The 18,321-nt window shown below is 39.4% G+C and overlaps 1 protein-coding gene across 1 annotated transcript; it reads right to left on the bottom strand.

Annotated features, from left to right (window-relative positions):
* Nucleotides 1–9,010: 9,010 nt before the first annotated feature.
* On the bottom strand, nt 9,011–17,335 carry LOC124172841. The gene is made up of 3 exons (XM_046552336.1): nt 17,227–17,335; nt 10,042–10,209; nt 9,011–9,305 (listed from the first exon to the last, which is right to left on the bottom strand). The coding sequence occupies exons 1-3, from the start codon at nt 17,332–17,334 to the stop codon at nt 9,159–9,161; spliced, it is 423 nt and encodes a 140-aa protein (XP_046408292.1). The 5' UTR covers nt 17,335; the 3' UTR covers nt 9,011–9,158.
* Nucleotides 17,336–18,321: the final 986 nt, after the last annotated feature.

Below are 18,321 nucleotides of genomic sequence, written 5' to 3'. Positions count from 1 at the left end.
GCGAGCAACAAATATTTTCATATATTTTGCATTAACATTTTAGCCAGTTGACCGCCGACTCGTGCTAGGAAGGGGCTTTTAATCCTTCTAGGGTGTGGGACAGAGGCCGAGAAAAGGGATCGGCGCCCTCTTGAGTTGGATCCAAAAATGGTTAGGGAGGGAACCACTGCCTTCAGTTGACGCGAAAAACTTCGTACAAGGGAGTAAAGAAAACTTTCAAGACACTCGTATTGAGGAAGAATTTCCCTGAACCAAGGTCCGGCACGAAAGGGTTAAAGTTAGCAAAACAAAATTAAGGGTAGTTTAAATCTTTTCTGAACTGAGCTGAAAATGTATGTGTTTTTGATGTGATTTTTGAAGTTGTAATTCTATATTTGTGTCCCCATGTGAAGCAACATTGGGTTACAGTGGGTTAAGATTGGAACCATAGCTCATCTTTTAGCATATTCACTACAATTTTTATGTCATCGTTGGCATAGGACCTTAAAATCCCAAATACCAATGGCTGAAGTAAAGGATGCTAGTGAGTCAACTATTGAGATAAAGTTTTGATTCGCCCATTATTCTTTCATAATGAAATGTTCACCTTCTTCACACTTATCGAATTAATACAAATCAAAGACACGATTGAGTGGTAATCAGGACGAAAAACTAGGAAGGATAACACTTTCGACCAAACACCACTATTTCCATTAAATGATACTCTTTTTCCTTATTTTAGCTGTAAAAATTAAAATTGTTATCCATTATTATATAATTCCTATGTTTTTTCTCACATTGTCCCGGAAAAATGTTGCATTGGTTGTAAATTTCTATATTTTAAAGAAACTATTTATGTGCCTAACCATTTTCTTGAAAAAGACATCAAAATTTTGATAATGCAACCAAACAATATGGTTGTTTTCTTTGATTTTTTTATTGCCTAAATGGAAAGGCTCCTGGAGTACGTATTTCACACATTTTTTAGATTTTTAAATGACAATATCTATTTTTCGCGATTAAATGAAGGGTGAAAATTTTCAAGTGCGCGAAAACGCGACGGCAAAATATCAATGCTGGGAAAACTCCGCGTGACGTCATTCTGGTTCCCGCTGTTGCCGTGTGAGGTGACCTTGGGGTGAGAATATGAGATGCAGGTTGCTAGCAGGTAGCGCTCGGCTTAAATAAGGATTATTAATACCCTATCAAACGAAGGAAACTTTCCGACCGTAGGCAGTTTAGTAGATGGTTATTGAGACATGGTTCCCTGAGCTCTGTGCCTCATGCATGCATTCGTAATCTCAGACGATGTAAAACTCCTATCTACTCGTATGGAAACAAGGGCCCTGTGACGTCACTTGGGGTGCAGTCCGTTGAACGCTACTACTCCTTCGCAGCGCCACAGACGAGCTCCCAAGCGGTCCGTCATTCACTACGGAGCGCTTCAGGTTAAGGTTTGACGTCGGGAAACGTAATACACCCATTTCTCGCCCCGCTCCAGACACTCCCGTAAAAACTAGGGTCTGCGAACGAGCGAGTCATATTTTGGCGGATATTCGAAGGGAATTCACCGAGGATATGGAGAGTGTACTAACGTTGCCGTTATTGGACGCCTTTTTACTGTAAAGGTGACTACGAAGTAGGCTCACATAGTAGATAGATGTAAATTTAATTGTGATTAAAATAAATATGTAGCAAGCACTATATCTCCGTATACATTCTCGTATCTCCCCCAAAATTAAGTCAAATGACTCTGGAAGCAACCGTAACATTCAAAAGGCAACAAAACATTATTAAAAGGGACATGTACTATAAGGAAGGATTGTAAGAACATATATCGACACATCAACTCATGCCATAAATTAAAATCTGAAGAAAAATAGGATAAACATGGAATGGATTAATGATTTATAATAGTTGTCAGCCATAATAAGTTAATATGTTTCAAGTGAGAAAACGGTAGAGTACCTACTTTTTCCTGTACTAGGGTAATGATTTTATATTTGAGGGGGTAGGCGAGGGTAGGTGCGAGAAATATGGTCCAAAGTTTCTTGCTTTACTTTGTGGAACCTCGCTATTGGAAGATAAAATTCATTAAAATGATATTGGAAAATATTTATCAATATTCAATGACCATTATCGCCTCAATTTTAATTTAAAACCATTTATTTGATTTCATAATACCAGTTTTCCCGCCCTCGTTCATTTCCGCCATTATGACTTTGCTCCTGACTGGTCCGAAAAGAAATTCTCGTAGCAAACGTAGCGCCTATGGACCGGTGCTCCGGAGCACTTTCGTCTGTAGCGTCTGGTGGCAAAAATAGCATTCATTGGACCGCACCCTTGGAGTGGCATCGCATGGGCGCCAACCTGGCCTTTTTCAAATGCAGTTAAAATTGACCATTGCCATCGTCTGAACTGGGATTTTTACAACCAAATAATTTGTATATTATGAATACAATAATGGCGGGTAACGAATCACAATCAATTCCTTTCGTTTTCTTTGATGAAGGAAACTACCCTATTGTGTAACCATAGTCTTTCTTATTTTCTACAATCGAAGCCCCAACACCTTCGAGTGTAACCTTCTGTCATTTTCGGCCGAATAAATGAACAGGATAGTTTCCTTCATCAAAGAAAACGAATGGCATTGATTGCGATTCGTTACCCACCATTTTTTGTATTCATAATATACAAATTATTTGGTTTTAGAAATCTCAGTTTAGACGAATGGCAATGGTCAATTTTATCCTCATTTAAAAAAGGCCAGATTGGTGCCCATACCATGCCACTCCACGTGACATCACAGAGACTTAGTTTCTATACGAATACATAGGAGTTTTACATCGTCTGAGATAACCAATGCATGCATGAGGCACTAGAACTCAGGGAAACGTCTTCATAATCCCCTAATGAAATTGCCTGTGGTCAGAAAGTTTCCTTCGTTTGATAAAATATAATAATCCTTATTTAAGCCAACCGCTACCAGCTAGCATGGTACTCCGCTACCTGCTAGCAGCCTGCATCTCAGCGGTGCACATTCTCACCCCAAGGTCACCTCACTCGCCTACACCGGGAACCAAAATGACGTCACTTGGGCTTTTCCAATCATTCATACTTAACCTTCGCGTTTTCACGAGCTTGAAATTTTTCACTTTTGATTATTTGCGAAAAATAGATAGTCATTTAAAAATCTAAAAGCGTGAAATGCGCACTCCAGGAGTAATAATCTTTCGGTGTAGGCAATAAAAAATGATAAGAAACCCCCATATTCTCATGTTATTATTCATCGCATCAATTCTCATTCCTGTTCATTTTTTTAACCCTTTCACTGCTGTAAACGTACCTGGTGCATTCGCACGGCAGGCTGCTGTGAACGTAGTTTCTCTTCGTCCCTGCCATGCGGTCAGCACTTTCGCCGAAGCGCTCCGAAGGGTCGCTAATCCGGGACCCTTTCCTCAACCAGCTCACCTTCGCTGGCTTCTGCCGTCGACCCTCCGTGCGGGGGGGCCTCCCTCCAAGAAAGTGACCGCTCTGAGTGCAATTTGAAATTCTATATCAATCACTGCGTTCATCAAAAAATATTTGTTTGCATCGCACTCCTGCTAAAATGGCCATTTTCCGGTGGTCCGCAGCCACGTTTTTATCACAGTTAACAGAATCGTTACTTTACATCGCAGTAACACGGTTCAAAGGCGTATTTGATTGCTTGATTGGCAGGAGTGCGATGAAAATGATCATTTTTTGATGATCGGATTGATTGATAAAGATTTTCAAAATGCAGTCACAGCGGTCCCTTTTGGGGAGGGAGGCCCCTCGCTGGGAGGGTCGAAGAGAGGGACCAGCGAGGGTGAGCTCGGAGAATCCATCCTGGTAGTACCTTCTCCATGGATCTACAAAACGCATGTTAACCTTTTTGCCACATGAGAGGAGAAAGTTTTTGGAGATTGAACAGCAGTGAAAGGGTTAACCAGCACTGTGAATATGTCAAATTACATATTCATACTGCTCCAATGCAAAAATTATTGTGTTTTCAACTTCAGCAGACTCCCGATTATCCGGCTGCAACGTATCCGTGTTGCGGATTATCTGTGCTGTGGATTATACGTGCATGATATTCACTCTCGCTCAACATTTTCCGCGCTATTAAAAAAAATAATATCGTACGCAAATTCATCGGAATTACTTCATTAATGCTAGGATACATCGCGCTTATTATTTCCGTTAGAATCCCCTTCGTAAAACAGAAGCGATTGCACGTTAGCTGCGTTAACGCAAGATCCGTGATCCTGTTTTTTAAGCCTCGCAGTGCACGACCATGCTCTGTGATCACTGATCCCGCAGCAATTGCAACCCGGGAAACTTGTGCGAGACGTGACTACATAGCGTGGTGCCTGACTGTGCAGTTTCCGACGTCGAGCAGTGGTTTTGACGCATTCGTGCAAACCAATTTTCTGAATCCGCGAACACAGCCACGGATGTGTGGTTTTCGAAACAAGGCCTTACATGGAGCATTGGTAATACGAGTACGAGCATGTTGTCGTCGCTTAAAAGATCGCGAACTGGTGAAGAAAGATGTCAATGAGTTCGGGAAGCACTCTTAAATAAAAATAACGGCATAAATGGTAACAGCATATTGCCGTTTTAGGTAAATTATGATCATTAAAAGGCTCGGGTTCAAATCCCGGCGGTGGCAGAGATTTTTCAGAGACTGGCCGATCCCTGCTTGAGTGTTCTGTGAAGGACATTTCAAGCGCAACACTCCGTCCGTCGGATGGGACGTTAAGCCGTGGTCCCCTTAGCGCCTTTCGTTAAGAGCAGGCTAATGCCGACGCCGGGTTTCTCTCCACCCTTCCTTACCTACCCCTTCCCTCATGGCGCAAATGACCCAAGCTGTCGGTCGCCTCCTCCAAATACCATACCATGAGCATTAAAAGACATTACAGTGAAACTTAGGGTTATCCGTGTTTTCTCTCCCCCATCATTAGCCCAAATAATTGAGAGTGTACTGTAGCTCCATATCTGTTCCTTCTTGGCCATCTCTTTACTACAAACAAATGTAAATACATTGAATATACATAGAGTCAGAATACTTTTTACCCACAACAGTTATTAACCCTCTCTTTACTCTTCAAAATATTTGTTTTTGCATTTTGTTTTGCTATCTACCATAAACCGCTTACGTCAGCGATCACCTGTCTCATCTGATAACATATTTGCGTATGTTCCTCTATTATCCGATTAACGAGAGTGCCCAGGATATAAACTAGGGAAGGGGCAAGCCATGGTTTTTCAAGTAGTAAAATTTAAGCATGAAACCAATATTTTAACAAAATATAACAGTGCCTAAATAGTTTTGAAAAAGGATGGGCAGCTGTCACCTCCTGCTCCTTGCTGGGTACGCCCATGTGTGTCGGATCTCCCACTATTTCCCTTCTAGTACATTCCCAGGCCATATTGTACATCCTTTAAACTCTCTTATATCTCCCCTAATGTCCCATCTCTCTGTGCTTGTTCTTCTCTCAGCTGCCTATCTCACCTCTCCTGTTCTTCTGTGAATGTTTCAGTAGTACCTGAATTTCAATTTCTCTCTGTTCATTCTCATTCATAAATCCATCCATTTTTATATTGAGGCCTTCTTTCACCAGTTTCAATTAATTTGAAATTTTCCCCCTGAATCACTGATCCTCGTTCTCTCAGCATGTTTTTCAAGTCTAATCATTTGTTTTTCTCGTAAAAGTCTCTAGTCACACCTGCTATTATGAAAGTTCCACGATCTACGCAACTATAATTCAGCTTTCCAATGGTATGTGTCTGAAGGAGTAGTCGTATCCTACATGTTGTGGTGCTAATAGTAAACGTTTAAATTAATTACACAAATCAAATAAACAGAATGGATAAGTTTTCAGGACGAATTATCTGGAGCGACAATGCATTTGGCCTAACGCCACAATTTCCGTTCCTTGACTCCATTTTTGTTAATTTTTAAGTAGACAACAAGAATTGTAATCAATGATATTTAACTCTTGTTTTTTTCTTCCATTTGACAAGGAGAACTTTTACAATGTTCAATTCTTTTTATCCTAAAACATGGACATGCACCCCATCATAAGCCACCTATCACAAATTACCTTCCATTCTTCCAGAAAATATTAAATCTATGGAGGAGTATACATAGAAAGGCAAAAGAAACTAATGCCTCAAGGGAGTCAATATTGAGCAGTTCATTTTATCTACGGGAACACCTCAGTGAAGAAATGCCAGTGCATTACTCAAGCTATCAGACTGTGGCTTGCTGTTCAGCTGTTTAAGCTGTAGTGGTTTATCATATGTACACCTCGTTCTGTGTGGTGAAACCAGAATCATTAAACAAACTTGGACAAACAAGAAGAAGTTTGAACTCCCTAGAAGTTTGTGAACTCCCTAGAAGTTTGTTCACAAACTCCCTACTGCCTACTCCCGATTGTACTCCCTAGAAGTTTGTTCACAAACTTCTAGGGAGTACAATCAAACCCAGCCAACTACCACGGCTATTTGGCTTTCCGTACCAGCTGAACGTCTGCACGCTTCATAAGTATGACGAATAAAAATAATTTGACAATGCACAAGAGTTGCTCAGGGTAACCACCATTGTTTATAGTTCTTTAAAAAGGTTTTGTCCAAAAGTAAAACACTAAGAAAAATAATACATGCAGTAGTGTACTAGGGTGATAATCACTTATTAAAATGTTTAAGGTTGGAAAGGTTCCTTCGTTTGAATCATGTAAAAGGAAAATCGTACAAGCAGTACATTTTTGTGGCTTAGAGGTCTCACCAAGGGATTTTTTCCGGGATTCTTTCTCGTGCGTTATTTATTATTTGTAATTGAATCATGAGTATTTGTTGGCACGGCTTCTATCTTGGCTGCATACAAATGAAAACGGTATTAGTTGAACTTTCTGGTGGATCTCATTAGTCTACAGGAGCAATTTTTCTTGTTTATATCCAGCAATTATCATGGGTTCATGTTGGATTTTTAAAGCTGTGGATAATACGATGGGAATGGTGTTATAGATACAAAAAAATCACTATGGATCATGTAAGCTCTGTTAAAGTACAGTGAGTCCTCGTTCTACGTCACCACGTTTAACGTCATTTCGCGATAACGTCACGAAAATTTTACGATCGTGATTCGTTTATCGCCCCTTCGCTTCGCGATAACGTCGCGTATTTAAAATTTCGCGCGAGAAAAAAGGCGAAGTGGCTGGCGTTACAGGTTGTTTGTTTCGTGGGCGGTAATACGGTCAGTCTATTCAAAGTGTGAAACGGTGTGTATATTGTTAATTGCGATTACGGTTCCGGCAAATTTTAGCATCAGAGACATTTCCACGGCAATGTTCAAGAAAATAATGTTCACAATAATTTTGGTTCCTGTTACTGCGACGATGTTTCAGCGATGATGATGCCCAGGCGACGCCCGCCCGCCTCAATTTGCAATTAAAACCATCTCTTCGATTTCATAATCCCAGTTTGCCCACCCTCGCTCATTGGCGTCATTTTGATTTTGCTCCTGACCGGTCCGAAAAGAAATTCTCGTAGCGAGGGTAAGGCCTATGGACCGGAGCACCGGATCCCCGGTCTGTAGCGTCTGGTAGCATTCATTGGACCGCGAAGCCGAAAAGCAAATGCGGGAAGATAAAAAAATGGAGAAGGATTTACGTCACTGCTGCTATTGTCGTCGATGAAGACAGGAACTCGTATTTATGCCATAGTGTGGAATTCCCATCGTAAAAAATGCCCCAGATATGATACGGTAAATATTTTTTCGCATAGGAATTGTGAGGTCTAGGAACCGATATTCAATTTTTACATTGTTTTTATGGGATATTATGCTTCGATTAACGTCATTTCGTTTATCGTCACATTTTTCAGGAACGGTAGGTGACGTTAAACGAGGACTCACTGTATCTCCAAAATGCCCTTGGTCAGTACTGAGCTGGTGAGCATCAAAGCCATATGATTATGGCATCTAATTGTGCCCCATCTCAACTTTCAATAGCTCTCATTTTATTTTTCAAGCAGAGGTAAATTGTGGAGGCAAATTGGTAAACTTTGGAGACATGATAATAGTATAAATAATGTAATCATAAATATTCATGCAATACAAAAAATAAATATGATAATTTAAAACATATGATAATTTTAAAATCTGATGGACAAAATAACCAATTTATAATTGCGTTCTACCAACCATTGAATTACAGCTATTGAATTCATCCAACCAATTTATTTCCTTTAATGAAAAAGAGTCTGTGAGATAGCTTTTAAATACATATTGTTCTTTTGATGACTTGAGGGTAACAGAATGTTTAATACCCAATCTAATACCAATGGCTAAAGGATTAATAAATGTTGAGATGATGGTTCTTATGAATACGCTCACAAGTGTGGGTGTAATGATCATGGAGATGTTGTTTGAAGGGGGCATAGTAAAAGTGTAGCTACATTAAGAGTACTTGGATATAAGTAGGAGTTAATGCTATGATATTTGGTTAATGAAGTGGTGTTTTCGTGATTTCCTGTGGGGCAAGGTTTGCAAGATACGTTATACATGTTTCTGAGGAAGGAAAATCTTATTAGTTACCAGAGCTTGAACTTATATCTTGTTGCCGTAAAAACGTATAATGAGGTTATAATGTATTTAAATGCTAATATAGGGCATGAATCTTCCCACACCATACACGGACGCCTTTAGGACATCCGGTGACTGTCCGTCAAGTGGCCTACGGACGTCCGAATTCATTCCAAAGGATGTCCGCTGCAAGTCCGCATGTCAGTAAAAAAGGTGACCCATGGACGTCCTGAAAGTGTCCACTCCGGACACCTTCAGGACACGTTTAGGTTAGGATTGCATTTTGTTCGATACTAATAAATAATAGGTCCAGACAAGAATTTAAATAAATAAGGCATCAATTTCATGCACAATATTTATTTGGATTCTTAAAATAATACAATTCCAGAAACTACAGTCAGTTTGGCAAAATACAACAAATCTGTTCATTACATTTTATTTTAATGATTCAAACATGAAAACTCTTCTGTAGTTGTTCATGATTGAACAGGCAGGCAAAATGCTGAATGTTTCTGCTGAGAGGTGCTGGAAATAATCCATAAGGAAATGACATTGTGACGTAGAAAAATTAAATTACACTTGGCAAAAGTACACTCACCAGGTCATCAGTGGCCAATGGGTCCGAAATATCACTTGAAATTTCAGCTGGATCTGATGTATACAGCATGGGATGATTCTCATTAAGTTGACCTTCATTCTCATCTTTTACATGAATCTAGAAGAGGATGATGGGCATCACTCAATAGAAGCATAATATTAATAACGTCATTTGATAAAAAACTCCTATTTTAATTGAGACCACTCCAGCTGCTCAAAATACTGATGAGAATCTTGCAACTCACAGATCAAACTCTAGAATATTAATGTCCAAATAAAAGGGGGAGCTACTCTGCCAATATCACAATGATTGTGAGTATTGAATGAAAATTTTGGTTACTTACAGTAGGGGCACAACAGTGGGAACGATAGATCGATGTTCCAGAGTACCTTGAATTATCTTCATCTTTTCTTTTCCCAGGGATATAAAGAGGTACTGCAACAGTTTTAGGTGACTCCTTAGTTAGATTAAAGGAGGAAGATGGCTTGAACAAATAGAGGGCAATCATGAGACACAGGCCAGTTAGAGCCGCCACCAATGGCTTGAACAGAGATTTGACAAGGCTATGCCGAAAGTCTACTCCACAGGATAAGAGACATTTCTGTCAACAGATTAGCGGTGTTGCACATCTGATACTGACTTGCATGAAAAAGGATTTGAGTGGTTCGGATTTCTACCTTATGTGTTACTACTAGTTAAGTACAACCACTGAAGGTCGCATATATGTTAGTGACTTCCAGTTGAAATACTTACCTTTATGACAGGCATACTATCTTTCTTCATGCAACTGAGAAATTTGTACAACTGAAGAAGGATCAATATAGGTTTCATTGTGTATAAGAAAAAAACTTACCAAATTGTCATCCCTGGGTAGAAGGCAGTCTGGCACAGGAATGTATATTTCAGTGGTTTGGGATGAGCTTGCAAACTCTGGAGTGTTTTCAATGACATCTTGAATGCAGTCCTTAGTCTCCACACAAGGCTCCGACTCCTCATCATCTGACACTTCTCCTTCAAAACTCTGCAGAAAAAGTAACATGGATAAACCTTTATCTCGTTAAAACACATACATGGGATACTCTAAGCGTTACAAAGAAGAATGTTACACGCATTGCCTCTGTTATCATATAAAAATAGCCTGGTCTCTGCATGCCTGTTAATCAAATACTGAAAAGCTGCAGCGCAAACTGAATAAAATTAACAGGAAGATTTCTGATATTCCAAGTACAAAAAGTGTCATTTCTAAATATCTTAGGGACCATGGAAGCTGCCCCTTCACAGCAAAATACACGACAGGGAATGGAAATTATTCAGATGTATCATTTTTCCATTTTCTGGAAATCATGAGAAATCAAATGAGAGACTGAAGATTAAATTTTTTGCAGTTAAGGAAATGAATTGATCAAGTTTCTTATTCTTGCACTCGATTTGCTTCTGCAACTATCATTTTTGTAGTAGTAGCTGTTAAAAGGCCAAAATCACTATTTATTCTTTTCTCAACAATATAACCATGGAAAACATATGAGGAGCATGTTTTCAATGTATTTGTTATATTCTCTAACCTCTTGTTAATACTCAAATATAAACTCTTCAAGAGAATACAGGGTGTATTATTTATGCAGAAAGAAAACAGACCTCAAAATCATCTTCTCTTCCAAAACTATTTCATGAAAGTTTTTTAAATTACGCTGTTATTATTATCCTTAAAACATGCAAAACCAATCACACAGCAATTATGTATTATGCTCGAAACAAAGTTCCTACTGCCTGTCAATAGATGGCTATAGCACTGATTGTTGGTCAATTTTGAACTACCAGAATAATCATGACTCAAGCTTAGACATTAGGTAAACAAACTGCTCAACAACCATGATGAATATGTCACAGCATTAGATACTTAGTGTTGAGAGAAGACCACAATAAAGTTAACTGAGATGCTGCTATAACAGAAACACTGTTACATGATTGGTATCATTGCTTCAAAGACAATCATTTCAATGATGACAACTGTCTAGGTGTAGAAAGGCCAAAAACCTCCAGAGAAAATCAATTGGGGGCGTTGCTCAATGAAGATCAATGCCATATTCAAGAAGAGACTGCTTTGCATTTGTAGTTGTCCACTAAGCCATTTCCAAGGGATTGCATGCATTGGGAATTTAATGTCAAGCAAGGAAATTGTGTTCCCAATGATTAAACAGTAATTCCACAGCATGAAATGCTCAACCTCACATTACAAGCCTAGAGCATTGGACATTAAAACCTAGCTGGAAACACTCAAATGCAGATGCGGAACGCACCCACCAAATTCCCCAGAAATTGAATCGTCTGATTATTATTTGTTGCATTCAATATTACATGGTCTGGCAGATCAGCAGGTGCACTCATATGAATACATTGAAAAATGGCTTCATTCATTAATAACCTCAAAAGATGAACACATAAACCTGTAATATTTGTATGCTTTGCATTCTGTATTATTTGTATGTTCGGCATTCGTGCATTTTGAGTGTGTTTTGTTTTAGAAGTTTTTTTGTTTGATTGAGGCTCCGCTCGGGCAGTCATTAAAGTGAGTCCGCAAAGATAACAAGTGTCTTAAGTCATTTTCGTCAAAAGACGAGTCCTTACCAACCGGTCAAACCTCCAGTCAATATAACCCAATTTGGCGACGAGTATATACGGAATTATGGCAAATAACGGATCTGTAGGTGAAAATTCGCAAGAATCTGGTTCGTTACCAATTATGGCAGTTATGGCCGCCCCACATGGTCGTCTGGAACCATTTAATAAGTCAGTGCATTCTCTAACCGTGTGGCTAGAACAGTTTGAAGTTTATTGTGAACTAAACAGTATTTCGGAACCCATGAAAGTCCGTCTTTTGTTGTCCTCGGGTGGCTCAGAGATGTACAATACATTGCACATGTCATGTTTGCCGGTCCAGCCGAAAGAACTATCATTTGAAGTTTTACGTAGAAAATTAGAGGCCACGTATGAGCCATCAAATATTAAGTATTGCGTCCGGGAGAAGTTTTCGTCGAGAGCACAAAGGGACGCTGAGTCAATAACAGATTTCTCGCAAGCATTGAAAGTTTTGGCGCGAAATTGTCAGTTTGGAGACGCTCTGAACGAGAGGCTAATGGAGGCCTTTATCAATGGTGTGCGGTCCGTTGCCCTCAAGAAAGTTTTGTGGGACATTCAGAACATTTCCTTCGAGGCCGCGTATGCAGCAGCGGTGAAGTTCGAAGCGGTGGAGTCCGCAGCTTTGGCGGCGACGCAGTCGGCGGTATCGCGAGTGAAGCAGAGTGGGAGTCAACACCCTCAACAAGGAGGAGGCCGAGGAAACCTAACATATCACCGAGGCCGCAACAGTCATCAGGGCAGTGCGGTGAGCCACAGGTTCAGCGCCCCTGGTCATAGTGGGCATTCTCTTCAGTCGCAGCCTTCGAGAGGTCAACAGCCGGCTGGAGGAGGACAAGGGATGCGGGGAAATGGCCGCCCAGGCCAAACATCACATCGTTCTATCCGGCATTCTGCAAGTTGTTGGAGATGTGGCCGGTTCCATGACCCGAATACATGTCCAGCGAAAGGTTGGCAATGCTATGTGTGCCGAAAGTTCGGTCACACATCAAAATGCTGTGTGCAAAGAGTGGGTGAAGTGGTGAGTGAGGATAGTCCAGGTAATGAACATGGTGAAGAAGTTGAGCAAATCCATTATGTTTCTCATGTTGAGTCTGACCAAATCCATTATGTTTCTCATGTTGAGTCTGATCAAATCCATTCTGTTTCTCATGTTGGTACTGAGGTCTGTTCGGAGGGAGAGTCTCAAGAGCCTGACTCTAGGCTAGATTTAGTGGGTAATATGCCTGTAGAATGTCTTGGGTCAGAAAATAGCTATCAAAGTGTTGTAAAGTCCGTAAGCCAGGCACAATTAGTGCATGTTGTCTTGGAGGGACGTAAAGTCCAAATGGAAATAGATACTGGGTCAGGTTTTTCTCTCATGTCTAATGCTAAATTTGAGTGTTTGTTTCCACAGAAGGAAATCCCTCCTATCAAAGTGAAACTGAAAGCAGTTAATGGGTTGTCCATTGGAATTCATGGTCAGGCAAAAATGTTTGTTCAAAAGAGTTGTAATCAGACAGTGTCTTTAGATTTGTTAATCTGTGATGGAGGGGAAGAATTCACACCCCTTCTGGGTCGCTCTTGGTTAGACTGTCTGTGTCCAGGGTGGAGAAAGAATTTTGTACCTCTTTCCCTAGGGCAAGAATTAGTGGGAAACACCAGGCAGACCAAGGAGGTTACGGGTCTAGGTCTGAGCAAGGTCGAGGAGTCAGAACTGAGAGGGAGGTATCCAAACGTCTTCTCAGATGACAAGAGTAAGGCAATTATTGGGTTCCAGGCAAGGTTGGTCTTGAAAGATGAAGCAATTCCTGTAGTCGGTAAGTGTTACGATATCCCGTTGAGTATGAGGGTTAAAGTTGAGGCTTGCATTAGGAAGTGGGTGGAAGCAAAGAAACTCACTCCTGTAACTATTTCAAGTTGGGCATCACCCATCTGGTTTGTTTTGAAAAAAGATGGCAGTGTTAGAATTGTTGTGGATTTTAAAAGAACAGTCAATCCAAATCTGAAAGTAGATCAATATCCCCTGCCAAGAGTGAAGGATATATTTGTTACGTTGTCTGGGTGTAAGTATTTCACCATTTTGGACTTGTCCGAGGCCTACTTACAATTAGAGGTCTCTGAGGAATCAAAGGAGCTGTTAACTATCAATATTCCATGGGGTTTCTTTCGTTTTAACAGATTGATTTATGGGATTACAAGTGCTGCTCCATTGTTCCAACAGGTTATGGATGTTATTCTAGCAGGTATTCCTAAAGTTGGTAAATACATTGATGATATTGTAATAGGAGGGGAATCATTGGAAAAATGTAAAGAGTATACATTGAAAGTATTGGGAAGGCTTGACAAGCATAATGTTCAAGTCAATTATGATAAATGCTTGTTTTACAAAACTTCAGTCCAATATTTAGGACATATAATAAACGCACAAGGTCTTCAACCTATGGCTGAAAAAGTTGAGGCCATCACCAAGGCTCGACCCCCAAAGAATGTGACGGAATTGAGAGCTTATTTGGGCTTGCTAAATTTTTATAGGGATTTTATCCCAAATATTAGTCACAAGTTGAAGCCTTTAAATGAGTTATTAAACATTGCAAAAGGGGATGAAACAGGTTTTGTGGATAGGTGGTCACAGCTGTGTGAAAATTGCTTTCAGGAGAGCAAAACTTGGTTGTTACAGAGAAATTTGTTAGTACACTATGATGAAAACAAGCCAATTGTTCTTTACACAGATGCATCACCATATGGTGTGGGTAGTGTACTGTGTCATGTGGTTGATGGTGCAGAAAAACCAGTCATGTACCATTCTATGTCTTTGTCTCCCAGTCAACAAAGGTATTCTCAGCTCGTAAGAGAGGCATTTGCAGTAAAGGTTGCAGTCACTGCTTTGCACAAGTATTAGTATGGAAAGAAATTTAAAATCGTGACTGATAATCTACCTTTAAAGAACCTTATTTCTCCCAGTAAGGGTTTACCTGTTGTTGCTTCGCCAAAAATACAGTCATGGGCTGTTTCTCTTCAAGCTTATAATTATGAAGTAGAATATCGTAAGAGTTCCTTGTTAGCCCCAGCTGATGCACTCTCGAGACTTCCAAGGGAGGAAATAGCAGAAGAGGATGAATGGGAAGTGTGTCATGTAGATGTATTTGAAGATTTGCCCCTGTCAGCAGTGACAGTTGCTGAAAGCACAGCAAGTGACCCGGTTTTGACTAAAGTTAAAGAGTTTGTTGTTTCTGGTTGGCCAAATGTGTTGGCAGATTTGACATTGAAACCTTTTTTCATTATTAGGAACAATTTAAGTGTGGAAGAGGGATGTCTCCTAACAGGGTCGAAAGTAATAATTCCCCTAAGGTTGAGAAATGATGTGTTGGATTTGTTACACAGAGGTCATCCTGGTATATGTCGCATGAAAATGCTGGCTCGAAACTATGTTTGGTGGCCGGGCATAGATGACGACATTAAAGTTAAAGTGCAGAATTGTGAACCTTGTTCGATCATTAATTTTAGGCCTGCATCTTCTGTTACCATCTCATGGCCTAAAGGTCAGCACCCATGGCAACGAGTGCACCTTGATTTTTTCATTATAAGTCTGATCAGTATTTATTGCTAATTGACAGCTATAGTTTATGGCTAGATGCATGGTTGGTTCAATCCACTAAATTTGAACATGTGGAACGATGTTTACTGTGTCACATTAGTATTTTTGGGCATTTTGAACAAGTTGTGACAGACAATGGCCCCCCTTTTGATAGTGTTGGGTTTGAACGGTTTTGTACTGAAAGAGGCATTATTGTAACCAAGTCACCCCCATATCACCCACAGTCCAATGGTTTAGCTGAAAACTTTGTGAAAATTTCTAAGCATTATTTGCAGAAAATGGACTTGGCTAAGGACGCGTTAAAGCAGATAAGGGATGATTGTGAAGAAGAAAGGTCCTCACACAAAAAGGAAAGACTTATCGCTTCATTTTTGTTCAATTACCACAACACCCCTAATGTAACCACTGGTTTTTCTCCAGCAGAATTAGTTTTAAAGTCAGCACCACGCACAGCTTTGTCCTTGCTAAAGCCCAACAGAGGTAAGACGCCAACCCTCCCAGTTTTTAAAGAAGGAGATACAGTTTGGGTGAGGATGAGAATGTCTGATTTTCCCCAGAAAGCAATAGTAGTGAAAGTTGTGTCACCTCTAGCATTTTATGTATCTGTGAATGGTGTAGTAAAACTTTGCCACCTAAATCAAGTGAAATTGTCCCACATCCCAGCTTCAGTGGAGCAACGTGCACCCCTGCCAAATTTCAAACCGCTTGGTGTTTTGTGTGAGCCAACATGCAAGGAACCTGTTGTGTTACCACCACTGAACGTTGAGACACAAAGTGTAACTCCTGGGTGTCTATCACCTACAAGTGATGATTCACCACCTAGCCCAATTGTCAAAAGAAGATCAGAGCGTGTTCGACGACCACCCAATCGTTTGAATTTATGAAAAATTTTTTTTTTGGTACTGTTACATATTTTCTAATATAACTTTGTAGTTTTACTGGGGAGCGGATGTAATATTTGTATGCTTTGCATTCTGTATTATTTGTATGTTCGGCATTCGTGCATTTTGAGTGTGTTTTGTTTTAGAAGTTTTTTTGTTTGATTTAGGCTCCGCTCGGGCAGTCATTAAAGTGAGTCCGCAAAGATAACAAGTGTCTTAAGTCATTTTCGTCAAAAGACGAGTCCTTACCAACCGGTCAAACCTCCAGTCAATATAACCCAAAACCATTCCAGTATTTAAGCTTTGCCGCAATGATGAGAAAAAATTGCAGCTAGCAATGAACATCTTCCTGCCTTTTACACCACAACCACAAGATATTCTAATAGCTCCATTTCTATCATAGGGTGGTCAGAGCCTTATTAATCAACCACAATTATAAGTTATTAATCACATTAACCATTAAAATACTAAATAAATACACATCATGAACTAAATCTTTAACTCTGCAGTTAGGTAAAAAAGTTTCTCACCATAGTTATCTGAATAAACTCAAAGGTATTTAAATAAAATCAGAATTAATTATTCCTTATGCACTAAGAAAATATACCTGTCAACACACTCCAAACTGATTGAGCAAAATTGATCCACAAACTAAAACAGCATCCCATTCCAAATATCATGCAATTAGTACACAAAACATTATCAAAACAAATAAAAAAAAGGTTTCAACAGAATAGACCTCAAAATAGATTGTAAGAATTAAGCTAATATGAGCATGAATTTATAGCCCTTAACAACTTTATAACACTTTTCCGTAAATCGTTTCGCAAAATATATCTTTCTTGATTCCTACTGTTGTCGACATAAACCAAAGAGTTTCACCTTTAACTCTGCAATACTTGTACTACACCTATTTTTAAATGAGTAAAAAACGATCAGTACTCACCCTGTAGCAACTTCTCGGCAAACATTTTCTCAGAATGGCGTTTGATTCTAAACAAATCTTTTTGAAAACACTGAATTCCGTAAGTTTCTTCAAACACAGTAGACACATGGTAGTGGGCAGGCCATCTCCCACAGTAATCTGAGATATTAATAAACAAGTTACATATCAATAGAGTTTGGAATTAAAACATAAAAGGAAGTAAGCACCATTGTATTTAAAATCGATCACATTTAATGTGACAGTTACTTGTAAACCAACTAAATCATGTAGGGCATCCTTCACAGTTATTTCGCATGCTACATTCGAAGTGACTATGCTGTAATAACAATCATGTTTCTCCCTACAAAGTCTGCAAAGGTCTATTTCTGGATTCCTATCTGAAGATTCCGTGAAAATCCCGATGGTGCGACTCATGTTTTCGATTCAAAATCTCATTCACTCTTTGAATCAGGTTTATCGTCAAAGAAATCAGCATTGACAAAGGTCACATAATCTAACGAGGAAACTACATTCACTAAGATGATGAGTGAAAATGAAATACATTAGAATGCTCAACGGAAGGAACACAAAAGCCAACACATGATGAATCGATGGAAAGATATATCACGACTCAATAGCATGGATTGAGAAAATTTTCAACAATTTATGACACGACAGTAAATTCTTCCGACAAACATCTTCGACAAGATTAATCCACAACGTTCACCTGTTATTATATGTCTATATAATCAACCTCAGTATAGAACCGATGTTATCTAGTTGTCGTTTTATCCGCCATCAGCACATCTATAGAGCAGGCCAAATATTCGTGTTTGAAGAGTAATTTATTTTTATTTAAAAAAAGGACCATTTCATTAAAAATTCATCAAATTTTCGATTAATTGTATTTTAAAAATGTTCGGTTAAAATTAAATCAATGACTTGGCCAGAAACGAAGTTTAAGCCCAACTTTGGTGTCCACAGGTCACATTACATCTACAGTGTTTAAATATGAGAAAGAGTTCAAAATTCTTAAATGTAGAATTAAAAAAGTTTTAAAATATTTTTTTTTCAAATAATGTAATAAACTAGCATAATATATCACTTACTGTCGGA

The sequence above is a fragment of the Ischnura elegans genome, assembly GCF_921293095.1.
Source record: "Ischnura elegans chromosome 13 unlocalized genomic scaffold, ioIscEleg1.1 SUPER_13_unloc_3, whole genome shotgun sequence".
NCBI lineage: Eukaryota > Metazoa > Arthropoda > Insecta > Odonata > Coenagrionidae > Ischnura > Ischnura elegans.
This window is presented reverse-complemented; position numbering and strand designations above follow the sequence as displayed.